This window comes from Megachile rotundata, chromosome 5 (assembly GCF_050947335.1).
Source record: "Megachile rotundata isolate GNS110a chromosome 5, iyMegRotu1, whole genome shotgun sequence".
Classification (NCBI taxonomy): domain Eukaryota; kingdom Metazoa; phylum Arthropoda; class Insecta; order Hymenoptera; family Megachilidae; genus Megachile; species Megachile rotundata.
The window spans coordinates 11,530,533-11,553,184 of NC_134987.1; the positions used below are offsets into that span (position 1 = coordinate 11,530,533).

The following is a 22,652-nucleotide window of genomic DNA, read 5'->3' on the forward strand; positions in this document are numbered from 1 at the left end:
TGCAATGTTTATAAAGATCAATTTATTAACAGTTTTTTACTTAGAAAAGCCATAATATAAATCTCGTTTTAGTTTCTGTAACCTTTGTAAATTTCGCTTGATCATGAATTATTTCTTTAAACTGACGCTTATATCTTAGTCTAATAATTATCTAATCATATTTTGAAAATAACAAGTTTTAGTGATAAGTTTATCTAACGCTGACTGGTAAGACATTATGCAACAGGAGGTGACTAGAGCGCACAAAGGATGGGCCCTGGACTCCGTCGTGCTGCAAAATTTAATTACAAGATACAATAAGGAGGAGATAAAGAATCAACCTCAGGAAGGAGTTTACGTTCACGGTCTATTCTTAGAAGGTGCATCACTCGATCGCAAAACGAGCAAATTGGTGGAAAGCAAACCAAAGGTTCTATACGAACAGATGCCGGTGATTTACATTTACGCGATAAATACAACTGCAGGCAAGGACCCAAAGCTTTACGAGTGCCCTATATATAGGAAGCCACAAAGAACAGATGCGAAGTACATAGGATCGATCGATTTCGAAACCGATCACAATCCTAGACACTGGACGTTACGAGGTGTAGCTCTTTTGTGTGATATAAAATAAAATGGTATTTCATCGACAAAATTGTTCAATAACCTAATGACATTTAAACACTTAATTACATTGACGAACACACTATGCTTCCTTAGGAAAAATGGCGGTGAAAAAAATTCTATTTGTTTCAACATATAAATACAAACTGCCAAGTTAGCTAGAAGTTACACAGTGGACAACATAGAAAGTAATATACTCAAAACAATTTATGTGTAGATAATAAAACACGTAGTTTTCTTTAAAATAAATTTATGCGTTCATTAAATTAAAAATTTCACTTCTGCGATACATCAAAGTAAAACAAAACTTGTCCTTGCATCTATAATGTACAATTTTGATATCTTAAAAGAAATGAAAATAAAAATATTGTTCCTTACAATGATCAAGAATCAAAATAAAGCTGTACATGAGATCATATTGATTAATAATATGAATAAACAAACTATATAATTATAACAATTATAAATGAATATAAAAAAAATAATTAACAACTTCGAAAAACATCAAAATCATTTTTTTGCACGTGTCCCTTGATTTCGTCCATTGAAATCGTTTAGAATTCTGCAAAAGAAATACGAAAAAAAAATTTCATCACGATCGAAATTTAAAAATAAAAAATTAAATAAATACTTGTTGATATCGTATTATGTCACTACAAAATTAACTTTTAATTACTTATATTTATTATTATCGTTCATAACAGAAATTATATTTAACTTATTATTTGTGATTTTGGTACTTTTACAATATAAACAAATTTGATAACTTTCGTAAGTTGCATTCAACACGTTGAATAACTCTATGATCATTACGATGAAATATTATATAAATCAATCGAGTAAAAATGTCGTATCAGAGTTTATGCACGTTTCTGATGGAAAGTCACCAATGACCCTGTACCAACTTCTTTTTTTATCACCAATAAAAGAATTAAACTAAAAAGTCTAAACAGATTGTACAGATACATTCTGTTCGCGTTTATCAACATTAACAATACAGACAATTTTATAAACATTATCACTAATTTGATTTTACAAAGATCTGTATCGTCGATCAGCAATTAGCCCCTTGACGTTACTGGCAAATCAAATATTAGTTACTAGTGAGCTGCATAGTATTCAACGTGTTAACTGTATAAAAGACACAATTTATAAAATTATTATGACACTATCCTGTTGGTATAAAAACTTACATCTACTTCAACAAAAATAACATGGTATTAATTAGGTTTATTATTGCAAAAAACCTAGCTTGTGTGTCTGTATCTGCACATGAAATTTGGGTAATTTCAGGAAAAGTATTTATTTTCATAAGTACAACGTGATTATCTGCTTTGTTAGACTCTAAAGTCACATTTGAAATATTTAGACCTAAAGTTGATAAGAATTCTGAGAATTCGCTTAATAATGTTTCTACATATTCCTCAGAAACATTACTTTTATCTTTAGGAATAAAGGATTCTAATTTCTCAATTAAGTCAGTATAAATATCACTAGGGAAACTATTTTTTAGTTTGATATGATACTCCGATAACTTAACACCTAAATTTACTTTTTTTGTTGGTAACCTTGATAATAAGGGATAACGAGCTTTTGCAAGTTCATTAGCAATATTTTCCTTCTTAGTAGTATCATCATTTTCTTCAGACAAATTTTCATCTTGATTTGCCACTAAATCACTTATTTTGTCCAACATTTTTTTAGCAGCTTCCTGTTTCGCTTGCTTTTTTGTCTTAGCAACTCCAATTTCTTTAAATGTTGATACTTCACATTGAATAGTAAAAATCTTTGCATGTGGGGGTCCAACATCGCTAATTGGTACATATAAAGGTTCTTGCAAATTATTTTCTGCACACAAATCCTGAAACATATATAAATAAATAATCTTGCTAAACTTGTAAAATAACAAATGAAACTTACTTGTAAAGCACCAATAGCATTAACAAATGGTTCAGTTGGTGGAATTCTTGGTACTTCAGGAACTTGTGGAGGCAAAGGTGTTCTAACAGGTGATTGCGCTGGAGATGCTGGTAACTGTGGATAACCTCTATGTGCTGCAATAGTTTCTAGCATTGCTTTTGCTGCTTCGTGTTTAGCATCTTTTTTAGAACGTCCTGTGCCAGTTGCAGTAAGGCCATCACAAATTACTTTGTACGTAAAAGTATTCATGTGAGTACCTCCACCATCATGTATAAGTTCATAATTAGGTACTGTGTGTTTTTTCACCATCATTTCTTGTAAAATAGACACAGGTGTTTTATTCATATTGGATTGTTATGATCCCTTTGGTTTTATTTTTATGAAATGTACACATATATACACTATTAATTGTAAAATATGTTAACAGTATTTCAAACAGAAAGAATTTCACTTGGATAACTTATAGAAGTAAGCTTACAGTACCTGTTGATAAAAACAGATAAGCCAATTTAAAAAACTGTCTGAAGATGTTCAAACATAAATATGTAAGGACATGTACTATGTAAAAAAAGAAAAACAAATAATCATATACAAACTACAATAACATATAATCACAATTACTAATGAAAATAGTACTGATAAAAAGAAAGATATATCATAAATGTTAGTGTGGTAATTACATTTTATATACTTTTTTCCTGATAAACACAAAAATTAATTTTTTTTAATATTACAGCATACTTTGTATAACTTTGTTTTTAATTATAATGAATAACTGAATATCTTACCTAAATACATATATGCAAATATCTAAATATAATATATTCCTATAACAAGTACATAAACATTTTCAAATTTTTGTTTAAATACATCTGCAATTTGTTAAAATACATCTCAAATTATAAATGTTACACATATCAAATGATTTTTGTAAAGTTGAAATAATAACACTAATACAAACTACAATTCAATGTAATACCTAAATAAACATTTTATGAAATAATTGTTATCAAAAATGAACTCTATAGAATTCGAGAATTCATATTAATAACGTGTATAATGTATCAAAACTATAGCAGACTATAGTTTGGCGGACAACTACTTAAAACGACATCTTTTGGAATAAACTTGTAGCAGGCTATCATACAATGTACACTCAGGTGCAAATCTGACTTCCCTGCAGAAAATGATAGTCAAAAGGAATAGGTTCCTATTATTCACAACAAAACATACATTGACACGTATTATGCTAATTTCGAAATCAGTAAATAATACAATTTTGACTATTTCATACGTTAAAAGCATATAAAACAGTAGTTTATTACAGGGTAATTAATTGAAAAAGTTAAGCTACGTTCTAATGTATTTACTGGGAATCACCTTTTTGTACAGCCTGAATCATATGTTTTCAATTGCAATATATATACATTGTACATACAATATGTAATATAAAATTATTTCATGTAATATCAAGCAAAAACTGATTATTTTAGGAAGATAATTTATCCCAACCAATACATCAATCATAAATTTTGAGTTTGGATGAAAATAAATTCACATTGAATATTCTAACTCAGGGATTCTCAACTTTTGCAAACCAGACTTATTATCGAAAACCATAATTTTTCGTAATCTACTTATTTATAATGTTTATCTGAAAAATATAAAGATCAAAAAGGAAATGTCACTTTCCTATTTAAAATCAGCGACTCAGATTTCAAAATTTGGAAAACCCTGTTTTCACGTCCTAACCTCATTGAATAGTCAGTGGTAACATTGATTTGTTACTGTTTTTGTATAAATACTTGTTTCATCATTGTTTCCATTTAAATATCCCATAAATATACCACTTTTATAAAAGAAGTACAGAAACTTTAATCAAATTTATAATTAATTATGAATTTGCTCAAACCTCAATTTTTTAAACTTACTAACTATTTCATAAAACATGGAAGAAGTTTGTACACTTTACAAAGTTATAGAAGTGTTTTAACATCAGATGAATTAAGAAGCATATTTATTAATTCATGTTATAATAGTTTTAATTTGTCCATAATTCATAAATTTTCTACTACAAATATATTATCAAAACAAAAATCTAAAGTAAAGAGCAGAAATCAGGTGCATGTAGACGTTAATGCGTTAGCTGAAGTTATAAAACTGGAACGCATGATGTCACAGTTTGATGAAACAATTGAAAAGTTTAAAGAAAATTTGATAAATTATGCCAGTACACGTGCAAATATAAGTGCTATAGAAAATTTGCCTATAACATTTGAGGATAATGAATATAAACTTATGGAACTTGTAGAAATCAAGAAAAAACCTAATATGATAGTACTAGATGCATCAGCGTTTCCACAAATTATTCCAGACATCTTAGAACTGCTCACAAAGTCTCATATGAATTTAAACCCACAACAAGAAGGTACAGTCATTTATGTACCAATCCCAAAGTAAGTTCTATGGTAATAAATGTGTACTTGATTTTATGGTATGTATAGCATATTAATTTAATCTTGTGATTCAACAGAGTTACTAAAGAATATAGAGAAAGTCTGGTAAAGAATGCAAAAAAATACTTTGTAACATGTAAAACTGCTATCAGCGATATAAGAAATGAGTATTCTAAGAAATTACAGAGAGCTGACCGTGTTCCTGAAAATTTAAAGCATAATGGCGAGATTTACATAAATACTGTACAGCATGAGTATGTGGATAAAGCAAACCAACTGTTAAAACAAAAGGAAAAAGAACTTCTAGGGGCATCATAATACCAGTCTTATATTTTATAATCTGAAGATGAACTACTTCTAATGTACCTCATCACATGTAAATACATATAAATCTATGTGTAAGTATAATATATATAAATTATCACTCTTTCTGTGTAATTTTTATTCCCTATGGTGTACGGGGTACTGTGTATCTGGGATATTAATATCAGAATAATAAGAAACCATGAAGAACAGCTGTTTTAATTTTTTAGTTCTATACATGTATAAGAATTTGATACATAAGAATACTGTAACTAGAAGTGGCTACAGTGCTGTAGCTAATAGTAAGTACTTTAATTATTGAATTTTAATATTCTGTTTGTTCTGTGTATACTGTAGAAGAGCTTTGCAAAGGGTCTTTGAAGCTTTTTCTAAAACTTCTTTCTTGCAAAAACCTATACTAAGTCGGAGAAAATTGTGACAATTCCCTGTATATGAAAAACGTACACCCGGGATAGCAGATACCTTGTGCTTCTCTTGACACCATATGATAAAATCGTTACCATTTATTTCTGCAAAGAAATTTATTTTTGACATCAGAGGTACCATTATTTACAACATGTAATCTTTTACAGAAGAATAGTTACCTAGAGGTAGATGAATCCATACAAAATAGCCACCCTCTGGCCGCTGATATGAACAATCCTTTGGTAAATCGTGGTCTAATACATCACACAACGCCGATAATCGTTCCTGTACAAAACATGTTTGTCATCCAATAAATTCAAATACATCGAGTCTTATTTTTAAAAATCCTGTATAACGAATTCGAAATTTAGGATTACCCTATAAATCTGAATGAGTTTGTCGAGATGAGCGTCTTGAATTTTTAAATGCAATAAACTTGCAATTACACCGAAAATGTAATTATTAACTCCACCGCCACTGCGCAAAATACCTCTGTAAAGTAGAAATACATATTTTATACGATGGTGGAAATTTTCAAATTTTGTTTAACACGTACTTACGATGATCTAAAGATTTCAGCTACTCTCGGACTACATTCGATCCATCCACAACGAATACCCGGAGATAGAATCTTTGAAAATGATCCATTCGATACAATATTGCCACCCTTGTAGTTAGGATCGCTTGGATCATCGTAGAAGTACAATCGATGTGGTGGAAAACCGTTTCCGTAATTCAATAAATTGTATACATCGTCGCAGGCAATCATTATGGAAGTATTTCGTGCTATTTCAACCAGACGTTTACAATTTTCTGTAAGAAAACGGAAGAGAATGTTTTTGTAAATCAATGAAATATATCATTTGTAACTTACCTTCGGGTAAGGTTGTTCCAGTTGGATTGTGGAACGTGGGAATCGTGTAGAACATAGCCCAAAATAACTTTTCTTCGTTTAGAAGAAAGTTACCCTTTTGCTTCTCTTGCTGAACTATTTTCTCAAACGCGTCTAGGTCGACCACGTCATTTTTCATTGGTACTACATATTAAACATATTTTTGGTTTTAATTAGGTCTTGGTCCTCTAGTCGGAGACAATCGATCGATTTTAAAGTACTATGAAACGTTTCTGCAAGGAAAGATAATAAATGAGAACACTGAATTTTTTTCATTTGGTTTAAAAAATTAAATTTTGTAAATTTAAATAAATGTACAACTAAAATATTAATAATGTCGGTCGATTGACACTGACTAAATATTATAAAGAATGATTTGTATTTTTAGAAAATTTCGTTCGCCACTTTGATAAAAAATATCAAGGCGACGTACCTGTAACTATTTTCATTAATGGAAACTGTTTGAAGGCGTCTAGTGCTATCATGTAAGTGACTTCTTCCACGAAAATAATTCCATTAGGTGACAGAACGGTATTCAATAATAATTGAAGACCATGCGAAGCACCACATGTCAAAATCAAATTTTCCCTCTTCACAGGGTCGCCATAACGCCTGCTCAAAAACATCGCCAATTCTTCTCGACATTCCCATAAACCTGCTGTTATACCGTATTGAAATAAATAATATTTTCCTTCTTTCTTTTCTTTTTCCTGTAACAAAAAAATATTTATAATTACATTTACAGGAAATTTTTGCCTGAGTACTTTGATGTGTAATTTTTTGTTACTATTATTATTTGTCTTGTTTTACAAAAACTGATTTTTTCTGTAATTTCTTTGATGTAATAATATGAAGTTATAGGAATTTAATTAAATACAAGACAATTCGTTACAAGTGGTTATTAAATTTCTGATAAAGTTCTATCTGAACGTCTATTCTGATAAAGTTTTACTGACAATAAATGCCAATCGTAAATAATATATTTCTATTTTTTACCAGTCTATGATCTGTCGCTGTTTTTATCATTTCTACACAATGCTGAAGTAGATCAGGACCGGGTGCACCGACCGATAAGTTCGCAACTTCTTCATTATAAACATTAAACGAATTATTTCCGTCGAAAAGATGTCTCAAATATGGATCATGTAGTGTAGTCTCCATGTTGGAACTGTAATCTCGTGCAATTTAATAAAGCCTTGATTAGTATAAAAATAATGTCAATGATATCGTCTACGCAAAGGTTGCATAAAGCCATTGTAATATTTATCGTATTCACAAGTGTGACGATGTGCATATAAGGAAATTCATGCTTGTGAACATACCTGTAGAATTGAATGTTTATACTATAGAATTGTCACGGTTATAGAATTGTTACAGCTTTGTAATTGTTTGTTTTTTAATAAGTAAACACATTCAGCTATAGAATGCGTGGAAACTATACGTCATGCAAGTTATTCGTAATTAACGATAACAGCTGTGCTGATTGAAGTGGGGAAAGAATGATTGTGTAATTTTTCATTCAGCTTCACGTATCACGAATTATATGATACATGTGTCTGAAAATTTAACTCTTGAATACAAAAATACAGAAACCTCTTTAATCAATACTATCCTTTCTATGTATACTATAAAGTTATCAAAAATACGAATGATTCTTGTATGAATACCTAACACACATAAAAAGAATAAAATTTTCCTAACTCTACGTAATTATATGACCATTTGAGACAATAGCACTCCAAAAGATAAGATAACAAAATAGGATAGAAATGAAAGAATAAAAAAATCACCTCGTAAGAATGATGATGGTTCTTTATTACAATAATTTTTTTACGATATACAATGATATTATAAAGTTTTATAAGTTCTATGTCCACAACCGAATGGCAAATGTAATTCCTCGTAGCTATTTTATCCCGGCGATCGAACGTATTGTACAATTTTCGATTCGTACATCTCTGTTAGATTTACACTTGATTATTAAAAAAAAGAAACGGAAGGGAGATAGGAAAATGGAAAGATTTCTTTTTCGAGATGGACGTAAAACACGTAATTCACGGTACACGATTCTGCAATCCGATCAACGATATATTACAGAAAATAAATCGATCAACGTAATTCATAACGCTTAACGTAATGTACACGATACGTATTGGCTTATCGTCGTAAAACATTAAGACGATGCATTCCGCGTGTGACGAGATCGAATTATGATACAAGTTCATTTTCTTTTCTTTTACATTTGTTCTCGTTCTATCACAGAAGTCCATGCTACATAAAAGTTCCATTTGAAGTCGACAAAATAAAAATTCCCGCCACGAACGAGTTCGTCGATCTCGCACACGCTTCTGCATATCTTTACATTCAATCGAATACAATGCCTGGGAGGATCCATATTTCTTTTCTCGGTGAACACGAACAGGATACGTTCCCGTGCGAAATGTGTTCGTTGTTTCGCGCGTTTCCCTGTACACACAAACATGGCACGTCCTAATCCTATGATTACGCGAGACGCAGCGTAATCGGTATTGTAATTTGTGTACCGCCGCTGCGCCCATTTTGTTCTGTATCCGCCCATATTAGAAGCCGATTTACTTAGTTTATTTTCAAGTACTTTCCGTTCTCTACGTTCGTAGAATGTCTCTTACGCTAACCACTAATCTATGTACAGACGCGTTTCTACATTAAAAAATCGAGATACTTCCGTGCGCTTCGGCCGAGGCCAATTTCATTGGTCCCATGTAACGAAATGCGATGGCATATCAAGTAAAAGAAAGAAGAAAACGTATATATTAAGGACAGCGTAACGTTTAAGTAGAATTGCGAGACGAGTCCTGGGAAAGCATTCGTGCACATTTTGTTCTGCTGCTTTGTCCCATGGACCATGGTTGTTTCTACTGTTTCCACTCGGAAAATTTCAACAGTAAATTAGGACCTTTCGTTTCTCTGTACACATGGGTGCAATGTAAGCTTCTTTTGGGTGAACACAAGTTAGGGGGAAAGCATTACACCAGTTTGATTCAATTTTGAATCAAATTTATAAATCTGGAAATTTTTTAGTTTTTCTGGATTCCCAAATTTCCACATTTTTACATTTATGTAAGTTTCTGGGTTTCTATGTTTCTTAACCTTTATTTTTCTAAAGTGAACTTTCAAATTCTTTTGAGAATTTCCAAATTTCTAGACTTCTGGATTTCCAAATTTAAAAATCTATAATTTGAGTGATTTCCAAATTTGAGCATTTGAAAATTTAATTTTTGACGGAGTTTCAGCTGCAGTAAACGTGTAGAAGCGAATCATTTTCCCTAGGGAAGCCCAGCTCACCAGTGTACTGTCGTAGCTTACTGCGGTACAAGAAGAAATCTGAAAAAGGATCGATACACGATTGAGATGTTCAAGTGTTCTCGAGAAGTAGTAGAACGTTTTTTTTATCACAGTCAAGGGCGAACCGCACAAATGTTCGCACCCGGGGCATCTAAAATTTCAATCAGATCTTTCATCTTTTTCGAAAAGCCCCGTGTACAGATTGTTCACATCTCGTGATTCGTAAAACAGGAATCTCAATCCGAGCGAAGTAACGTTACAAAAACGATTTTAGAAGACAAAGAAAGTTGCAATTAGTGTTTTTAATTTTGTCCTTTGGAAGGACAAGATTGGTCCACATTTTGGAATGATTTTAAGAGGAATTAAAATATTAGAGAAACACGATGGACCAAGATAGTCTGTGTGAGTCGAAGATTAAAGATGTGAGTAAAAGAGAAAACAATTGTCTATGCCATTTACTGCACGTCGTTCCTTAAACTTTGTTTAGTAGACCTAACGGAGTGGTAGGTAATACCTTTTATTTACAAGCCACGGTAAATGGCACATTAAGATTATTTTTGCACTACTTGTTCATTGTACGCACGCGCATCGACAATTTATGTTTGTGTGATACACACTTTTCCGTTGCGACAGTCAAACTCGCTAAGGAATTAGCACAGTTCACGCGTCTTACGTCTAATCACAATCAAACGCGGCACTTGTCACCGAAGTGTCCTTTCTAAGTACACTGAAGGATAATTTCCTCGGAATGAGAAGCTGAATTCGTCCGTGTTCACATCGATTTTTACACGCGTTCGAGATCGACTCTCGATTACACTCAGATATCGGCTACTCTGATTCTAACACGGAACAAAGAACTGTCCTTATTTATCAGGAATCTCGAAATCAAACGGTCGTTTCATTCTTCCTAAGTGGTTTCAGCGGCTGCAGCTCCCGTTCCAGGCGATCGAAGTCGTTGTAGTATTCGTGGTCAGATTCTTCCTCGGAACTCCTTTGTCTCACCTGGGATCCGAATGTTCCGTTCGTTAAAACTTTCTCCAGATCTGGCGTTGGAATCCCTATGGTCTGCGGGGTTAATGGTCCTTCGTCCTGCGACATTATGTACTCGGGATTATCCAGCGACGTTTTACCTTGGATGGTCAGAAACTCGGGATACTTCCGGTAACCGTTGTTGACTCGCTTTGGTTCCATTTCTGTAATTAATGTCTCATGTTTAACACTTAACTTGCAATTTGTACTACATTATATCTTAGGCAATCACATAACACAACTATGTGCATAACTATTCCATGTCATTGGTAGACCGTAAAATGTTAATGACACATACCCGTAGGTTTCGAGTCTCCTATGAGATCCATGTACTGCGTGGTGTTCGTTGGCAATTGCGGTGATGGCATCAGATAATCGTCTTCGTCTAATGGCAAGTCTAGCTTCAGGTTACCTACTTGAGCTTGCTGATGCGCGGAGTTCACTTCGCCATCAAAGCAGTCATCCGTCACATCGCAATCTGCACGAACAGCAACGTATTTCAACGGTATTACTACTTCAACGTAGTTGATTATTAATAATAGCAAAGTATTTCGTATCTTATTACTATCAATGTTACTGAAAGAGCCATTATTATAAAACTCACCTCTGACACCGATCATCTTCAAAGGATCCGAACAGTATCTCGAACTTGAAGTGTCCGAGCCCACGACGTGTCCACAGTGACCATTCGGAGGCGCGTAATGAGGATGTTGTCCAGAATTTCCTGGCTCGTGTGATGTGTTCCCGTTCCTGTGGTTGGTGCCGTACCTCAACAGCTCCCTGTCCCAGTTTTGTTGGTTCTGAGGCGTCGGGGAATCGGCGGCCAATGGTTTCCCGTTTGGCCAACAAGTCTTCACGGGGGTGTTCGGCGGAGAGCCGGAAGTACTGGATGCTGAAAGTCCCGGGGGAATAGGTGCTCTAGATTTCGGTTGGAGATACTCGTCCGCGTCTACTAGAGCTTCCGGTCCGTCCATAGCCGAAGCCAGATTTCGAATCATCTCTTTTTCGTCCTGTAAAAGAGATCAATCAATCCATTACTGATACTCGTTATTGCTAGAATAATACTCATTTAGTAGTTCACCTATTTTTATAAAAATAAGAATGAAAGTATAACGTATGATTTGACATACCTGCAGTGTATACGAAGGTAGTCTCATGTACTTGTCACCCTTGATAGCGAGGTACCGGCCAGGGTCTCTGGACATCTTCGCGAAATCCTCCGCTAGCTCCTTGAAGCTGGGCCTGGACTCAGCGTCCAACATCCAACACTTGATCATGATCATGTAGACATCGATCGTGCAGATGGGGGGTTGAGGTAACCTTTCGCCCTTCTCCAACAATTCCGGCACGTTTCGGGCAGGCACATTCTCGTACGGCCTACCGCCGTACGTGAGAACTTCCCAAATAGTGACCCCGAATGCCCAAACGTCCGACTTGTGAGTGAACACCCGATGCTGGATGCACTCCAGAGCAAGCCATTTGATCGGCATTTTGCCACCGGCAGCCTTGTACTGTTCCTCGTTGATGTCCAGAAGCTTAGCCAAACCGAAGTCCGTAATCTTGACGCAGTTAGGCGTCTGCACGAGAACGTTTCGAGCAGCGAGATCGCGATGGACCAGCCTCCTCTCCTCCAAGTAGGCCATTCCTTTGGCGATCTGGGTACACCAATTCAACAACGCCTTCGATCCGATTTTGTCCTTGTACCTGCGCACGAAGTCGAGCAGACAACCCAGAGGCATCAGCTGAGTGACGAGCATCATCTGCGACGTCATGCAAACAGCCAACAACTGAAGCAAGTTAGGATGTTCCACACTGGCCATGATGTACGCTTCGTCCAGAAACTCCTTCGAGGTGTTCGCTCCTGTACCATCGTGCAGGACCTTTATAGCTACTGGTATCTTCACATTCTCGCCTTCCGGTACCCAGACACCTTTATACACGTTTCCAAAAGCACCGTAACCAAGGATTCCACCTTTCCTCATCTCTTCCTCCTTGATGATACGCAATTTAGCTAGATTCGGCTTCACACCCGTTGGTCGAAGAGGCTCGTTGTCATCCAAACCAGTCAGTGCCATTGTCATCTTCACCGTGTTCTCCTTTGCCTTCGCTCGTACTCGCCAGAAGTACATGATGACGGCTGCCACAACGAGGAACACCAACGCGAACACCGCCACACCTGCTAATATCGCTGGCTGAAGTTCGTTCTCCATCGCGAAACCGAGACCGGCGGTTTCTAAGGAACAGTATGGCTCGCTGTCCGGTGGGAAGATCTTGTGAGGATATTCTGGAGGGCATGTTTCCGTACAGTTGAAGGTCGTCGTGTTTCCGTCGATGTCTTCATCCTGAAATGTGAGAGTTAGATGTATAGAGGCTACTTTAACGTAAGTATCTATAAGAACAAAGTCAACAATTTGGATTTTGATTTTCTGCAATATTAATAGACTCAGAACTGAAGTTGGGTTTGGACCTTGAAGTGTTCAAGTTTGAAGCGTTTAAGTTTGAAGTGTTCAAGTTTGAAGCGTTTAAGTTTGAAGTGTTTGAAGTTTTAAGTATTCCTGGTTTAAGTGGGTTTCAAAGTAGGCTATTCTGAAGTAACCTAGTTTGAAGTTTCTTCAGGGTCCACAAGTACTTTGGCTCTGAAGAGGTTGCTACTTTTCTTCAATTTGATAGTCTATTGGAACCGCTATTATTAGGCTATTTTTGTACCAAATCAATAAAGGTGATATGAGTTGTACAGAAATAGGACTATGGCTATCTGAATCGTGGATGGAAAATGCATAATATTTTTATCTATAAGTGGATGGACTACGTACAATATAGATCTTGTAGTTTCGACATTTGTAGCACTGATTGGGTCCGGGTCCAAAGCACCCTCGACATTCGCTGAAACACGGTATGCAACGTTGCGTATCAGCGTCCGCGAAATGATCCGCAGGACACTCGTCCTCGCACTGTTCGCCCTTCTTATATTTTGTGCATTCCTGACACACATGCTCGTGGAAACCGTATCCGGTGCATTTCTTGCAACGCGGGTGGCACTCTCGGCAAACGGCCTTTCCCGCCAGAGGTTTCAGGGCTCCTTGTTCTTGAGGACTCACCCATTCGTAGTAATGTCCTGTAACATAAAATTAAAATAAAACCATCGGATTATTCGCCCAATGCTGAACCGAATATTATGATAAAGATGGACCGATAAAGATGCATTTTTATAGAATCAAACAGATATCGAGTCACCTACCGTCAGGACAGGGTTCCCTTTTTTGCAGACATCCTTCAGGTACATGGCCGTTCATGATCGCCTTATCGCAGCTGTGGCATCCATTAGGGCCAATGTTGTTTTCAGGTCCCTCGCAGCCACCCACGCAGTTCTCGTGACAATCTTTGCACTGGCCATTGTCGTTATACTTCGAGGACGGACATTCTGGCACGCAGAACGGACCGTCTCGCGCGTGTTTGCATTTCGTGCAATGTTCCGCGTTTGGCCCGGTGCAAGAACCGTCGCACTCTTCGTGGCACAGCTTGCAGGTCTTCTCGTCCGCCTGGTAGATTCTAGAACGATACAAAGAATTCTCGTGAACGCGTTTTCTGCGACTGAAACGAGGTCGAGAGTAAAGCGTGCGCGAAACAAACGTCTCCTCAGGTATTTGTGCAGTTTACCTTCGATCCACAATCTGAGGCAGGCGAATTTAACATAACAAAAGTAAGTCGTGTTATTTACGTTATTACAGAGATTGTCGAGGTTTATCGTAGTGTTTCGGATATGTAAGTTGTCCTTACCCTGGCGCCGTGCAATCTTGAAGACAATCGTTCCCCAGAATGAAGTTCTTGCAGGATAGACACTGAGCGGGTCCGGGACCCCAGCAACCCTCCTCGGAACATTGCTCGTCGCATACCAAACCATCTTTGACTGAAATTATAAAATTCTTGTTGACGGACAAAGTCTTGCACTTTTAGTTCTAAGCTTACAAATCACACTACTCAAAATATCCAGTATACTAAAGTACCAATTGTGCTCATTTGACAGATACTTACTGCATTCGCTTTCATTCCGATTATTCGACAGCAGACTCTCATGTTCCGACGATTTTTTGATTCTAGTCCAATTGATGCTCTGAGCGTAACACAAATTCTTGTTCTCCAAAATGGCTATCGATCCAGAATAGATTTTCTTCAGAGAGCTCAGTCCGAACGAGACCAACGACGTTTTCACGATATACAACGATGCAAAATACTCGGTCAGTGTTCTTCCGCCTATCACTTCCAAGTTCCTAAAGTACGACAAGTTCTTGAAGTCCTTGTGGTCCCCTTGGATGTTCAGGAACCCGGTGATCTCCTTCAACGTGCTGAACACCTCCAACTTATCGGGATGCATTTTCTCGTACCGTTTACCGAAACTAAAGTTCGGATAGACGTGCTGGAAACCTTGAAAGCTTTGATCCAAGATGGTGATCGAACCCTCGATGATAGTGCAATCCTTGAAGCTGTCGATGTTGCCCGAATGAACCTTCTCGACGCCCTTGCAAGTTTTCGGGCAAGGACCGTCGCAAGGTACGCATTCCCCGTTCAAAGCTTTCTTCTTCGGCGGACAGGATCTTACGCAAGCACCGTTGTCTTTCAGAAGGTGTTCGGGACACCTTCTCACGCAGGTTGCACCATACGCATACTTCCCGTCGGGATTAGCCTCCCACGAGTACGTCGTTGGATTGTACCTGAAACGTACGTCGTCCTCTTTTAATGCCGGCTCGTAAACTTTGAGCGGGATCCGAACTTACAACCGGAAAATCGGCGCTAGTGAAGTAGGGAAGATTTATGGACAATAAGGTTACCGGTGTAAAACGGTCTTACGCTTTTTTGGAGACTTGATGGGGCAGTTTATAGGGCAAAGTATTCAGTTTATGATCAGATTATTGTGATAATAATTTACATTCTTGTTTTTTTGATCGAGATAAATCTGAAGCTACTAGGCTGCACTTCTGACAGACTTTTAAAAATCAGTAATTTATATAACAGTCTGTTAGAAATTTTAGATGTTAGGTTAATATTAAATATTCAACTGGATTAAAAATTTTGAAGACAAGACAAAAATAATTTTCATAATTCAATAACAATTTAAAGTACCAAAAACTTTGGTGACTTTGATCTCTGTTAATACTGACTTGTGACTAAAATTTTTGATATAGAAATTAATTTAAAAATTCAGTGTATACATTAAGGTTGACAATATTGATTTTACAAAATCGTTACAAGGTATCGAAGTTGGAGGTTATGAATAATTAAAGTTAATTACGCGTTGATCGGTCGTTAATTAAGGAGCAAATGCGAATCGGCATTTGCTTTATCCCGGAGAAGAAGATGCGAGTCGTTAATGATGCGGCTGATCTACTTACTTTTGCATGGGCGGGCATTCCTGCGTGCACACACCGTCGTCGAAGAAGTTTTTACATGCGATACAGTCGCTCTGTTTCGGCCCCGTACAGCCGCCGGCGCAAAAAAGATGGCAACACTCCCGTGGATTGGGTCCGAAGCACCTGCCCTGCCAACATTGCGGTGAACAGTTCGTCTTGGAATATTTCTGACAATTCTCGGGCCCCTCGCCCCAGCAGCCTTGCTCGCAGCTCTTATCGCAGGGCGGGCAAACGCGTTCCGGCGATGTGAAATTGTACACGTAAATGTACGTGGCTGTTTGGCTGGTGATTATTTCGTCCCAGTTGATCGTGCGGATGTGGCACAGGTTGTAGTTGTTGTACATGCCCACGCTGCCGTTGAGGATATCTGCAAACGACGTGCAACAGTCGGTTAAACCGAGGTGAACTCCTTGAGTATCGTTTTACATTGTTGCGCTGAAAGACTCGTACATTGGCAGAACAATGCCTGGAGATATAGTGCAACATTCAATGAGATAGGAATTAAATTTAAACTGTAGAATACATTTAGTTGATAATGATGATTTTATCTACAAATATCGAAGCTATCTGTTTCTCCCGTTGTCATGAAATATATATCAAAATCTTCCTCAACTATATTTTGACTAAATTTTATGAAACAATATGAAGTTAAAGTTAAACACCTTTCTTCTGTGCAACATTGATGCTCGATACCTCAGAACTTGTATATTATAATATACAAACTTTGGAGCTTCGTCTCTAAGCCCCGAAAGCGCGAAATTATCAAGCAGCTATTTCAACAAAATTTTGAATCTAACCGAGAATGTACACAAAAGTTTAATAAAGGAGATTGTAATACTTACCCCTGAGGGCCGGCATCTCCAGGTTCTGCATCTGACACATCGTAACGAACAAAGCGAACTCATCGTCGTGGATATTGAGCTTGAAAAGCGTTCTGCCGCGTATGATCTGCAATCGCGGCAGAACGATCTTTTTGACGTCCACGTGGCTGATGAGCACGTAGCCGGTGACTTCGCGAATGTACTGGAGGAAACTGAGGTCGAATGTCTCGTTCTGGAGCCATGTGATCTCCAGGTTGCCGTCGACATAAGTACAGTTGGTGTACCGGTCTCGAAGATTCCGGTAGTGATGTTGCTTGTTGGACGGAACGGAGAGGCGGCCATTGGTTCCGATACAAACTGCGAACAAGAAAAAACAAGAATTTAATACAAAATTTAAAAGGGAATAATGTATTGTACCAAATTATTTAAAATCTTCAGTTCAAGTTGTGGTTACAGTATATTCTTGCGCACCTTTGTATGAAGTTAAAGGCTTCTGCTCTTTACGTTAGTAATTTATGAAAATTGTTGCAATGTTAAGGAAGAAACCTTCTTCGTCAATTCAGTCTACTTCATCATATGAAATAGAAATAACCTAACTATATAATTGATTAGGGTTTAACCGAGGTTTGGGCTTGACCTATGACTAAATGTACCTCTCAAAAAATCAGTAGTTCATAAAAATTTTAAATCAAAAACCAAAATATCATACGAAGTTATTTAGATGTTTACTAAAAACGTTCCATGCTAAAGTCGCAAGTGGTTGAACGATAAATGCACGTTTGCGAAATACAGGTCTAAGGGTGATTAAACGTGATTGTCCGGATGCGACATAAACGCAAAGCGTAATAAAGTTTACATGTTTTCAGCGTGACAGGACTGTTGATCCCGTTTCAGTGACGTTTTGTAACAGACTGAGATACAGAGACCGGTCGCGCGACTTCCGTGCGTCGACGACCCTCTCTGCTCATAGAATCACCAAGTGGAACGGGCTGAGGTCGCCACCCACATCGTCGAAAGCGCTTCTCTGATCTATAGATAGCTTTCTAAGCTTTGAAAGCGTGCCGTGCCGGTGGGCGAACCACTTCCATAACACGAGAACGCACGCGCCCAACTTTGTTGTGTAACCACGTTTCATGGACCTCGTACATCGAAATACCTGCTGGTAAATCTTTACAAATCCACGATACACCTACCCCGTTCGCAATATCAATGTTCTAGATCATTCAGGGCCATACGAGACTCCGCATTATTAATAATATTAATATTTTTAATGAGTGTGACACAGTTTGTTACTGGCTGAAGCTGTTCTGGGTCACAGCTGACGTCGATAGGGAAGATTAAATATGGAACTTTGAATACTGACTAAATATTTGACGTATGTAATTTAATCCAAAGCAAGAGTGTAATGAGTGGGTAAGAATATTTGGACACTGGAGGAGTTGCTGAACGATGACCTTTCTTCCTAGAGAAGACTAGTGTGCTTGATACTTGAGACTCTGCGCAGCATACCAAGTGCAGTGATCTCTAATGAAGATGATATACAAAAATCCTCGAATGCCTCAAAGTCTAGCCATAAATTCCATGACCTCCAGCATCCCATACTTAATAAGTTAATAAAGGAGAAATGAAATATTTCGCTGGTTTCCAAAAAAACTTGAACAGCCTCAATAATCATTCGCACCATCAGGTAGCCAATATCCCAGCAATATCATTCATAAGTCCGCTAATAACCGGAACATCGATCGACAGTCGTTCAAGGCGAGTCACGCCCCGGGCAAAAAGCATAGTTGATGATCGACAGACGTCCGCGATCGGCCCGTCCTCTCTTCTGGACTTCTTCATCTGTTTACATCTTCGTTCCAGCAGGACGCTGCGTCCCTAACTGCGTCGTCGCCCGCGTCGCGGCGCATAGTCGCACGTACCGACCCCGTCTTTCGGAATTTGGTTTTGCTGCGTAACGCGGATCGCAAACGAACGCGGGGATGCGTTCCGATCTGCCGTTCGTTCGGCCGCCGAAAGGGCGGTCTTAATCTGACCCTGCGATCGGAATCATGCGAAAATAATTGCGCAACAACCTTCTTGCGGGAGAAGGACGCAGAAGAAGTACGGGTGCGTCATCGGGTAGGGAGAAGGGAGACCCCGGGAAGAAGTGTTCGAACGGAGAAACCGGGCCCTGGTATTTTGTAGCAAGCAGATGCTGCGACCCTTCGAAGACGAATGCAGAACGTGGACCACGGCGCCACGAACTTCGGGAATGCGGATCGACCGTGGATCTGCATCGCTCCGGGATTCTCGTCGACCGATGTAACCTACACGATCCCTCCGCTGCGTTTCCTACGGGTCCTCCTCGGAAGATTAATGTCCTAATCGTTGTCGAAGATAAGAAACTGCCGCGGTTTTTGCGCGGGAAACGCGGGACCTGACTTTCGACGGCGATGTCAGCAGCCACGTTTTAGCCCCATCGCAAAAAGGTTATTAAGGTTATTAAATTATTGCTGGCATTCGGCATACTCGGGGATGCATGTGTCTATACATGATGGATGAAATATACACGCTGTACTGTATGTTGTGTATGCAAGGGAGAGGAGTTGCATTTTGGGAATGGGTGAGATAGTGACATCTTTAGGGAGAGTTAAGTTGCAATAACTCCTAATGGATACTCTTTAATCTTATTTGCTTATTAGGTAATATTATCAGGTGTTGGTCAACGTAAATTATTGAACGATTTCAGTAGTTTCTAAGCTGTACTATGGCGTCCCAGGGAGAGGTACCGCAGTGACTTTCAAGGAAGTGGAAAGAAAACCGCCATGTTGATCTAAACTAGATGTGAGCTCATATGGCGGTAAAACTCAAATTCGTTTAACCAAAGTCGAATTTTTATAATTAAATACTAAAAGAAATATTCTCATCGTACTATAAAATACCAGAATATAATTTGTTACAGAATTCTGATCATAAACTGAAAAGTGACTGATCCAATAATAAAGCAGCAAAATAAATATAAATACCTCACAGTGTGAATCACTGCAATATCGCAGTTATAAAATATAAACGAAACGTTAATAATAAGTGTTTGAAAGGTACATGACGTTAGGGTTAATGAAACGAGCCATTTTCCTTGCGAGCACGCGTGGAATTTCGTTCGAAACAATTTACAAACGTAACGAGCTCGTGTCGTACAGCGAATAAATTCACGTATGTCGATGGGTCGTCGTTTTCCTCGAAAATCTCTCGGTATTCGCATGCCAGCGCGCTAATTAGCAACGTTCGCGCGTATACTGTTAACGTTATTGCCGGTCTCGATGCCGGTCGTACGAGATGCGGCCGCGTGTAAAACTAGTCGAAGGGCGACTTCCGCTAACTGGAGGCGCCGTCAGTTTCCTTTTCAGGCAACGCCACCGTTCTGAACTCTCGTACATCTCTCGACATCTCGTCCGTCCGTCTGTTCGTTTGCTATTTTACAAGAGAATCGTTCCTCTCTCCGTTTGTTTCCCTTTTATATTCAGCTCGACGCGCGCACGTCTTCGTTCCACTTTGCTCCGTGACGAGCAAAACGGCCATACGATGGAAATTCTACCGGCAGCAGGAATATAAGGAGCACTCGTTTCGAACCCTCTGGGGACGCGTCGATCCCGTTCTCCTCTTCTTCTCCCTTGTTTCTTCCACAAATTTTTCAGCGACTCTGAACGCCTGCACTTCGCGCTCCGAGCTCTGGCTGCTCGATTTCCGCGAACGATATGAATTCTCTGCGTTAAGTATAATTTAAAGACAATTTATCAACACATATTTTATTCTCAATACACAAATACCAATTAATTCTATAATCTTTCAATATTAATTCCGTTAAAAATTTAACTCTTGTATCTCCAAACGAATGACATGAAATTGAATGAAGCACAAAAATCGATACCGTTTGAGAACTTCTGACTGTATTTCATGATGTATAGATTGATCTAAAGTAACTTCGAAAGCCCACGAAAGTTCGTAAAAGTCTGCTACAGCAAACGTGTCAAAGGACCCGGCGAGACACGACGAAAACGAGCTTTCAGGACGTAAATGCAGGTAACTGAATTACGAGACAGACGATGCAACCGCCATCATCCGGTACGCGGTCCATCAAACGGAAAGTTACGGGCAGGGTAAAAAGAAAGAAGAACGCGTGATAACCGAACGGGCCATTTAGACAAGGGAGAAAAGTGGTAGTTGTAGCAGAAGTGTCGGTTAGGGCAACACGTTCTACCTTCGAAGCCTGCTACAAAATTCATTGGCGAATTTCGGGACCTTGGGGTATGCGAAGGCTGCAGAAACATGGCAATTATCCTTGACAACGGGGTTACGAAAATTATCCCCCTTGCTCGGGATTAAAATTCTCCCAAATTTACGACGCCTGCACGCTTCCGAAAGACAATGGCGATATATCGATTACGGGGTCGGGTGCGAATTCGCCCGTTCCCTAATCATTCACAGGATTCTAGGAACGTTTGCTTGGTTTAGGTGCTAGATCGCCTAGTGTGGGCCTTTAACTTCAGGCTTATTTAGAATTTGATGTTTAACATATTTAAAGTTAGTATTTTAATCTTCTGATTATAGGTAACGCCACATATGAAAGTTTGGGCTGATACGCTTTGTGGAATCAAATTATTGATCGCAATTTATTAAGACGATCACAACTTTATGCTGTTTGATAAAGTGTCTGAGCGTGTATTTATAATTAGTGACTAGTGTAAATAATTCTGCAAATTCATCTACCTTACAAGATGCGATCTTATCAGTTAAGATATATCCAAATAGACACATCTAAGTAGATACACCTAACTACGTATATTTAACTGAATACGTCTAACGAGGTACATCTAACTGGGTACATTTGACTACATACATCTAGATTCATTTAATTAGATACATCCAACTAGGTACATCCAACTAAATACATCTGACTAGGTACATCCAACTAGGTATATCTAACTAAACATATCTGACTAGATGCGTCTAACTAGGTGCATCTAACTTAACATATCTGACTAGATACATCTAACTATGCACATCTAGCTAAGTACATGTAACTAGTTACGACTAACCAGATACATTCAACCAGATACATGAAGCCACATACATCTAACTAGATACATGTAACCAGATATATCTAACCAGATACATCTAACCAGATGCATTTAACCAGATACATGTAACGACATACGTTTGACCAGATACATATAACTGCATACATCTAACCAGATACATTTAACCAGATATATTTAACCAGATACATTTAACCAGATACATTTAACCAGATACATTTAACCAGATACATTTAACCAGATACATTTAACCAGATACATTTAACCAGATACATTTAATCAGATACATTTAACCAGATACATCTGATTAGATACAGTTAAGTACATCTACCAATATCCACCTAAACCAAAGTATCTGAAAAATCGTTAACTCGATTCGCTTAAAATTAGCGCAT

At 37.9% G+C, this 22,652-nt stretch overlaps 5 protein-coding genes across 8 annotated transcripts in view; 2 read left to right on the plus strand and 3 right to left on the minus strand.

Moving 5' to 3' along the window:
* Dhc1 (dynein axonemal heavy chain 1) overlaps positions 1–1,172 on the plus strand; it is a 32,196-nt gene extending 31,024 nt beyond the window's left edge. Inside the window, exon 34 of the mRNA XM_076532175.1 lies at positions 227–1,172. Coding sequence (XP_076388290.1) covers positions 227–613 — 387 coding nt within the window. The 3' untranslated portion in view covers positions 614–1,172. The remainder of the gene's footprint in view (positions 1–226) is intronic.
* Positions 1,173–1,264: 92 nt separating this feature from the next.
* On the minus strand, positions 1,265–3,470 carry LOC100875284 (protein Loquacious). Of its 3 annotated transcripts, none has more exons than XM_003707994.3 (3): positions 3,312–3,470; positions 2,524–2,837; positions 1,265–2,464 (listed from the first exon to the last, which is right to left on the minus strand). In XM_003707994.3, the coding sequence occupies exons 1-3, from the start codon at positions 3,319–3,321 to the stop codon at positions 1,799–1,801; spliced, it is 990 nt and encodes a 329-aa protein (XP_003708042.2). In that variant the 5' UTR covers positions 3,322–3,470; the 3' UTR covers positions 1,265–1,798. The 3 variants fall into 3 exon arrangements, with proteins under 3 accessions (XP_003708042.2, XP_012151849.1, XP_076388289.1); XM_012296459.2 differs by having other exon boundaries at positions 2,524–3,006; positions 3,312–3,468; XM_076532174.1 differs by lacking the exon at positions 3,312–3,470 and adding an exon at positions 3,007–3,105.
* Positions 3,471–4,006: 536 nt separating this feature from the next.
* On the plus strand, positions 4,007–6,037 carry mRRF1 (mitochondrial ribosome recycling factor 1). The gene is made up of 3 exons (XM_012296458.2): positions 4,007–4,979; positions 5,057–5,377; positions 5,876–6,037. The coding sequence occupies exons 1-2, from the start codon at positions 4,420–4,422 to the stop codon at positions 5,295–5,297; spliced, it is 801 nt and encodes a 266-aa protein (XP_012151848.1). The 5' UTR covers positions 4,007–4,419; the 3' UTR covers positions 5,298–5,377; positions 5,876–6,037.
* LOC100875057 (2-aminoadipate transaminase) lies at positions 5,486–7,761 on the minus strand. The gene is made up of 7 exons (XM_012296460.2): positions 7,597–7,761; positions 7,034–7,310; positions 6,583–6,744; positions 6,269–6,521; positions 6,086–6,200; positions 5,888–5,993; positions 5,486–5,812 (listed from the first exon to the last, which is right to left on the minus strand). Exons 1-7 carry the CDS (start codon positions 7,759–7,761, stop codon positions 5,598–5,600), a joined length of 1,293 nt encoding a protein of 430 aa, XP_012151850.2. The 3' UTR covers positions 5,486–5,597.
* Positions 7,762–8,394: 633 nt separating this feature from the next.
* The window catches only part of Egfr (epidermal growth factor receptor), a 211,121-nt gene continuing 196,863 nt past the window's right edge, over positions 8,395–22,652 (minus strand). For both annotated transcript variants that reach the window (XM_012296457.2, XM_003707991.3), the window contains 10 exons: positions 17,201–17,536; positions 16,341–16,725; positions 14,986–15,662; positions 14,731–14,860; positions 14,192–14,502; positions 13,767–14,068; positions 12,084–13,295; positions 11,558–11,963; positions 11,252–11,431; positions 8,395–11,117 (listed from right to left, as the gene is read on the minus strand). In XM_012296457.2, the coding sequence (XP_012151847.1) occupies positions 10,810–11,117; positions 11,252–11,431; positions 11,558–11,963; positions 12,084–13,295; positions 13,767–14,068; positions 14,192–14,502; positions 14,731–14,860; positions 14,986–15,662; positions 16,341–16,725; positions 17,201–17,536 (4,247 nt within the window). In that variant the 3' untranslated portion in view covers positions 8,395–10,809. The remainder of the gene's footprint in view (positions 11,118–11,251; positions 11,432–11,557; positions 11,964–12,083; positions 13,296–13,766; positions 14,069–14,191; positions 14,503–14,730; positions 14,861–14,985; positions 15,663–16,340; positions 16,726–17,200; positions 17,537–22,652) is intronic.